The following is a 7,200-nucleotide window of genomic DNA, read 5'->3' on the forward strand; positions in this document are numbered from 1 at the left end:
CCCTTATCCCACCACGACCCCTTATCCCACCACGACCTCTCACCCTACAGTGACCTCTCGCCGCACTACTGCCCTTTACCCCACCACGAACCCTCACGCCACCAAGACCCCTTATCCCCCCCCCCCCGCTCACTCTACCTCAACCCCTCACCCCACCACGACCCCCCCTCCCATCACTACTACTCAGTCCACCACAACCCCACACCCCAGTACGACCCCTCACCCCATCACCAGCCCTTACCCTGCCACAACCCCTCAGCCCATCACGATCCCTCACCCTGCCACAACCTCTCACCCTAAAACTCCTCACCCCATCACCACCCCTTACCCCACCACGACCCCTCACCTCACGACCACTACTTACCACACCATGACTCCTGACCTCACCTCAGCCCCTATTGCCGCCGCCAAGTCTGTTCTAACTCCCTTGGGAACAGAACCTCCCTCTCCCTCTCTAGTGAAGCCCAGCCTGCACCCCCAGATGACCTTCATGGGGGCCCCTCGCCCCTCCACATCTCCAGCCTCAGAGTCCAGCCTGTCTCCTGCCCCAAGCGTGGACATACCGTCCACTGAGAACTTCAAGCCAACCATAAGCCAGAGCCCCCAAGTAACCTCTCCACCTACCCAGACTCCACACTCAGCCCCTGACCCCACTGTGACCCCTGTGGGGTCATCTGGGGACCTTCTGGCTCCTATGGCCCAGCCCTTGGATCAACCGCCCCCTGATTACCTCTCCCTCGGGCCAGCTCCCAGTCCGAGCTCAGGCCCTCTGGGCCCGTGTGAGGCCCCAGTGCCGCCTGTGAGGGTCATGGCTTGCGAGCCACCTGTCCTAGTAGAGCTGGTGGCCGCTGTGAGGGATGTGGGCAGCCAGCTGCAGAGGCTGACCCAGGCCCTGGAGCGAGATCAACAGGAGCGCCGAGCCCTGGGACTGGGCTTGACCCAGCTGGTGGAGGCCGCCCAGGGTCTGGGGCAGCTAGGTGAGGTTGTGAAGAGACTGGCAGAGGTGGCCTGGCCCCCTACCACGCCTGTACCAACCACTACCACCCCTGAGTGGGAAGAGAGGCCTCTGCGGGGAGATGTGTGACCTTATCGGAGGGACTTAAGCCACTCCCCGACAACAACAACAACAAAGGATAACCAAAGTATCTACTTAAAAACAAAGTGTGAATGATGTTTCTGGGGGACTAGGGGAGGAGGAATCACAAGACCAATCTGCTTGTGAATGCCACAGGCACCCCACGAGGCAATCAAGGTGACTGTGATGGTTATGATGGTCATGATGGGGAAGATGAGGAGGTGAGAGTGATGGCGAGGATGAAGGGGATCCCGGTGATGATCAGCCCATTAAGGTGGCGATGGTGGGGGCGATGAAGGTGACCGTGATGGTGGTGATGGGCATGAAGCCAGTGGGGACAGCTATCCTGATGGTAATGATCGTCATGGTGATACTATGGTGGCAATGACGGTCACGAGGATCACGGCGATAGCTGTGGTGATGGTGTTGTGATGACAACGATGGAGGTGGTCACAGTGATGATGCCGGTGAGGTTGAAGACAATCGTGGTGGTGATGGTGCCGATGATTATTACGGTGATAATGAGGGTGCTGCAGGTGATCGTGATGGCGGGGACGGTCTCCAAGGTCCCAGTGATGACTGTCGTGGTGATGAATGATGGAAGTGACCGTGGTGGTCGTGATGGTGAGGATAGTGGAAGTGATGGTGGTAATCACGATGGCAGTGACGACGGTGATGATGAAGGCCCACGAGGGCAGAAATCTTTGTTCACAGACGTATGTCCAGCTCTTAGAATGGACGCTGACACAACATGTCCCCTTCATTAATACCTTCTGAATGACTGAGCTCGTCGTCATAGTAATAATGACTAATGTTCTCCGGGCACTTCCTACGGGTAAGGTTCTGTGTGGAGGGCTTTGCACGCATGATGTCATTTTATCTTCATGAACAGCCGCTGAGGAGGGTACTGTTTCTACAGCTCAGCAGGGAGTGGGTGAGCTTTGGAGCCTAAATGCCTGAGTTTGAGCCCTTGTGGGCCTGACCCTGAGTCAGTTACCGCTTGGTCTGAGTTTCCCCATTTCTTAAAGGGAGATAATAATATACACCCTGTGGGGCTGCTGTGATGATTAACTGATAGATTAAAGCCTATATGAGAGTGCTTAACACAGGGCCTGGCTCTTGACACCTCTCTGTGTGATAGTCATTACTGTATTATCCCCACTTCATAGGTCAGGGCACTGAGGCACAGAGATGTTTGGTCCTGTGCCCCAAGTCACGTAGGGAGTATGCAGTAGGCTCATGACTGGAACCCAGGCCCGTCTGACCCAGGGCCCTTGCTTATAAGCTGTTACATGCCCCTAGTCAGATCACCCTGGCTTCGAGGCCATATGCTGGCTGTGGGGACTCTGGAAGTTAATCTGCTTTCTCGAGTCTCAGTTTTCCCATCTGTACAAGGGGGGAATAGTGGTTGTGTCTCCTGCCTCCTGGGGTGGTCCTGAGGATTAGAGGAGTTACTGCAGGTGACAGCAGAGCTTGGCACGAGTCAACAAGAGTGGTCACGACCACTCCTCACGGTGCTTGTCTGTGCCCCACACAGTGGGGGCTCGCTCTCTTTTTTAAAATGTTTTTGGCTGTGCTGGGTCTTCACTGAGGTGTGGGCCTTCTCTAGTTCCAGGGGGTGGAGTCTCCTCTCTGGCTGTGGTGCAGGGCTTCTCATTGTGGTGGCCTCTCTCATTGCAGAGCTCGGGCTTGAAGGTGTGTGGGCGCCATAGCTGAGGCCGTGGGCTGAGTGGTTGCAGCCCCTGGGCTCTAGAGCACAGGCTCAGTAGTTGGGGTCCCCAGGTTTAGTTGCTCCAGGGTATGTGGGATCTTCCTGGACCAGGGATCGAGCTGGCATCTCCTGCATTGGCAGGTGGATTCTTTACTACTGAGCCACCAGGGATTCTTTACCACTGAGAGTCCATTGTGGACTCTCAATACACTCCTGCCCTCCCTCCCTACAGCCCTCAGAGGGAGCAACTTGACCCCTGTTTCGGAAAGGGCTTTGAGGCTCAGAGAGGGCACGTTTCTTGCCCAGGGTCACACAGCAGAGCTGCAGAGCTGCCTCAGAATAACACGGTGTCAATCCCTCAGCTCCCCTCCTCCCCGCTCTCCCCAGCCTGGCTCTGAGGTCCTGGAAGGTCATGGAGCTGGCGCCCCCGCAGTCAGGCAAAGGCCAGTGGGGTCCAGTTACTTGCTGGGGGTGGGGAGGGATATTGTCTGGGGGTCTTGGTAGATGAGCTGTCTGTCCCTGCCAACAGACGAAGGAACACGCCGAGAATCCTCTGTTCCCCCCGGGTCCCATTAAGCCCTATGACTTAAATAACTGCTGACTGGTGCCCCGGGGAGGGCGTCTGCCTGCATTCCCCTTGCTGCCCCGGCTCGTCGGGGCTCCAAGGGCGGCACCCCGACTCAGAAGCCAGAGGCGCCCTCTTTCACCCCCAGATGGGAGCAGGTGCACCCTGGCTCCAGGCCCCCCCGAGAGGGCCCCCGCTGGGGGTTCAGAATCCTGGCTCCACCGTCTTGCAAGCCAGGGTGGCGGGGTCTCCCGGGCCCAAGGTCCTTCCACCCTCTACCAGCCCCAAAGAAGCGAGTGCTTAATTATCCGGTCACTTTATCCCCGCTTGGCCAGGCAGCTAAGCCCAAACATCTGGCCCTGGGGCCCACGGCCAGGATGGGTGGCCAGCCCCCACCTACTGCTGGCCCTGACCGCGGACACCTCCCCCAGGACATCTGAGCCCGCTCCTCTGCCTGCCAGCTTGCAACAAGCCCAAAACAGTAGCCGCAGAGGCCTAGCAAGCTTGACGCAGAGAAAACATTTGACAAAATTAACACCCATTCATGGTTTACAGACGTACGCATACACACACACACGCACACACTGTTTGCAGAGTAGGAGCAAGGGGAGCCCCCTTAATCAGATAAAGGGGGCGAAGGGAGCCACAGGCCTGTCATTTCCCCACATACGATGTGACCGGCCACATCGAAAACCGCACGGAATGGAGCAGGTGAACGTTTAGCATTGATGGCGGTTCAGCTGGGATGAGGGGTCAGTACTCTAAAATAGTGTTCTCACCATTCCCTGCACCTCCAAGTGTGTGTGACCCATGGATCCGAAGCGTCGGCCTTGCCTCCAGGAGCTGGTTAGAAGAGCAGAATTCCAGGCACCATCCAGACCCCTCTGGATAAGCATCTGCGTTTTAACCAGGCCGGGTTGGCGTGCGGGCAGGGGCAGGGTGGGGGTGGTGGTGATGTGTGGGTGCAGCCCAGCCATTTGCATGTCTGAACTAAACATGAACTGCGGGCCACGGGCGGTGTCTCTGAGGCCTTACACAGCCGGCTCAGGCAGAGAAGGGATTGAGTTGGGTGCAAACCCCACTGGTTTAATGCTCTGCAGCCATTACCCAGCCTGACGCGGGTCGTGAATTTTGATTCTGTTTTGTGACCGTTGATTCTGCATTTTGAAGCTGACAGGACAAGGAAGCAGGCTCTGTGTGCTCGTGCAATGTCCCACTTCCCTGATGGGTTCTGGTGACCAATTCCTGGCTGGCTGCCCTCAGGCAGGCTCCACGACCCCCTACCCTCTTGAGGGTCTGCCAGTGATTCTCCTGGTGTCCAGGGAGCATGACATTCAGTAGCAAATGGGGGATGGGGAGGGAGGGGGAAAACATTTCTTAAAAACAGTTCTTTTATTTGTCTATTCCTTGGCTGCACCATGCAGCATGCAGAATCTTAGTTCCCTGACCAGGGATCAAACCCATGGCCCCTGTAGTGGAAGCACAGATTCTTAACCACTGGACCACCAGGGAGTGTGTTAGTCACTCTGTCGTGTCTGACTCTTTTAGACCCCATGGACTGTAGCCCACTATGCTCTCTGTCCATGGAGTTCTCCAGGCAAGACTACTGGAGTGGGTTGCCATGCCCTCCTCCAGGGGATCTTCTCTACCCAGGGATCAAACCCAGGTTTCCTGCATTGCAGGCAGATTCTTTACCATTTGAGCCACGAGGGAAACCCTAAACCATAAGGGAAGTCCCAGAAAAAAACTTTTTTTTAAAAAACAAGAAATCCCACATTTTAATTTGGCTACACCAAATTTTTGTAACTGGTCCTGCTTGCATGCTTGGGGTTCCCCAGCTGGGGTGTAGCCAGACTTTCCTTGGTGATCACAGGCCTGTAGACACTGGGCGGGTCACTGGGGAGTAAGACCAAAGACTTTGGAATCAGACTCTGCCACCTTTTGACTTTACGGTCTTTGGAAAGTACGGCCTCGACAGTCTTGTCTGTAAAGAGGAGAGAGATGTGAGCAGGTCCTGTGTGATGATAGGTTCTGAATTTGATGCTTTTAGAAAAGGGGCAGGGTTTTCCCTTTTGTTTTTAATGGGAACTCAGAACTTGATCAGAGAACCTGATCAAGGTCACAGCGTGAGAACCTGGAATTGCCTGTGTTTTTGGTTTTTTTCTTTTTTTTGGAGCAGTCTCATTGAGATGAAACTTACATGCCAGATTCACCCTTTACAATTTTTTAGTGAAATATAGTTGATTTACAATGTTGTGTTGGTTTCAAGCGTCCAGCGAAATGATTCATTTATGCATAATGCGTTCTAAGGTTCTTTTCCATTATAGGCTGTCACAAGATGCTGTGTACAGTTCCCTGGGCTGTACAGTAGGTCTTTGCTGATTTACTTGGCTGTGCTGAGTCTTAGTCGTGGCATGTGGGATCTAGTTCCCTGACCAGGGATCGAACCCAGCCCCTGTATTGAAAACATGGAGTCTTAGCCACTGGACCACATAGTGAACTGTATCATTTCAGTTCAGTTGCTCAGTCGTGTCCGACTCTTTGCGACCCCATGAATCGCAGCACGCCAGGCCTCCCTGTCCATCACCAACTCCCCGAGTTCACTCAGACTCACGTCCATCGAGTCCGTGATGCCATCCAGCCATCTCATCCTCTGTCGTCCCCTTCTTCTCCTGCCCCCAATCCCTCCCAGCATCAGAGTCTTTTCCAATGAGTCAACTCTTCGCATGAGGTGGCCAAAGTACTGGAGTTTCAGTTTTAGCATCATTCCTTCCAAAGAAATCCCAGGGCTGGTCTCCTTCAGAATGGGGGGACTGTATAGTGTGTATATTTTAATCCCAAACTCCTAATTTATTCCCCCTTTCCCCTTTGGTAACCATTAGTTTGTTCTCTAAGTCTGCAAGTCTATTTCTGTTTTATGAATTAGTTCATTACTATCATTTTTTTAGTCTACCTATAAATGATATCACATGGTATTTGTCTTTCTCTGTCTGACTTACTTCACTTAGTATAATAATCTCTAGGTCCATCCAGAATTCACCCTTTTGTCTGTACAATTCTATGACTTTTTTTAAAAATATGCTCAGAGAATTATGGAACATTTATACGATCTAATTTTAGAGCTTTTTCCACCACCATCACCACCCCCCCAAAAGAAAACCTGTACCATGAGCAGTCACCCCCATTTGTCCTGGTGATCACTAAGCTTTCTTCCTCTGTAGATACAGAGAATCCTACAACAGATGGTCTCCAGGTTTTTGAGGTTCATCAGTGATGTGTGTGTCTGTGCTTCCTTTATCTGCCTGGCAACGCAGGAGACACAGGAGACACGGGTTCGATCCCTGGGTCAGGAAGATCCCCTGGAGAAGGAGATGGCAACCGGCTCCGGTATTCCTGCCTGGAGGATCCCATGGCCAGAGGAGCCTGGCGGGCTACAGTCCAGGGGGTCACAAAGAGTCGGATAGGACCGAGCACGCACGCATGTGCTATTCCCTTGTACGGATAGACTGCATTTTTTTTTTCTTTCTTTTTTTTTGGCCATGTAGCGAAACTTGCAGGATCTCAGTTCCCCGACCAGGGATTGAACCCCGTCCTCTGCAGTGGAAGTGTGGAGTCCTAACCACTGGACTGCCGAAGAAATCCCTAGGCCACATTTCTTTTATTGCTATGCCAGTGACTTGACGTCTGGGTCGAGTCCACTGTTTGGCTACTGTGAGCAATGTTGCCATGAACACTCGTGTGGACACGTGTTTTTATTTCTCGTGGGCATCTACCTAGGGCCGAAATTGCTGGGCTGTATAGTTACTCCATGGGATTCCCTGGTGGCTCAGGGGTAGAGAATGCACCTGC

At 53.5% G+C, this 7,200-nt stretch overlaps 1 protein-coding gene across 1 annotated transcript in view; it reads left to right on the top strand.

Moving 5' to 3' along the window:
* The window catches only part of SSC5D (scavenger receptor cysteine rich family member with 5 domains), a 22,264-nt gene extending 21,107 nt beyond the window's left edge, over positions 1-1,157 (top strand). Inside the window, exon 16 of the mRNA XM_040251889.1 lies at positions 1-1,157. Coding sequence (XP_040107823.1) covers positions 1-1,084 — 1,084 coding nt within the window. The 3' untranslated portion in view covers positions 1,085-1,157.
* Positions 1,158-7,200: the final 6,043 nt, after the last annotated feature.

This window comes from Oryx dammah, unplaced genomic scaffold (genome assembly GCF_014754425.2).
Source record: "Oryx dammah isolate SB20612 unplaced genomic scaffold, SCBI_Odam_1.1 HiC_scaffold_13, whole genome shotgun sequence".
NCBI lineage: Eukaryota > Metazoa > Chordata > Mammalia > Artiodactyla > Bovidae > Oryx > Oryx dammah.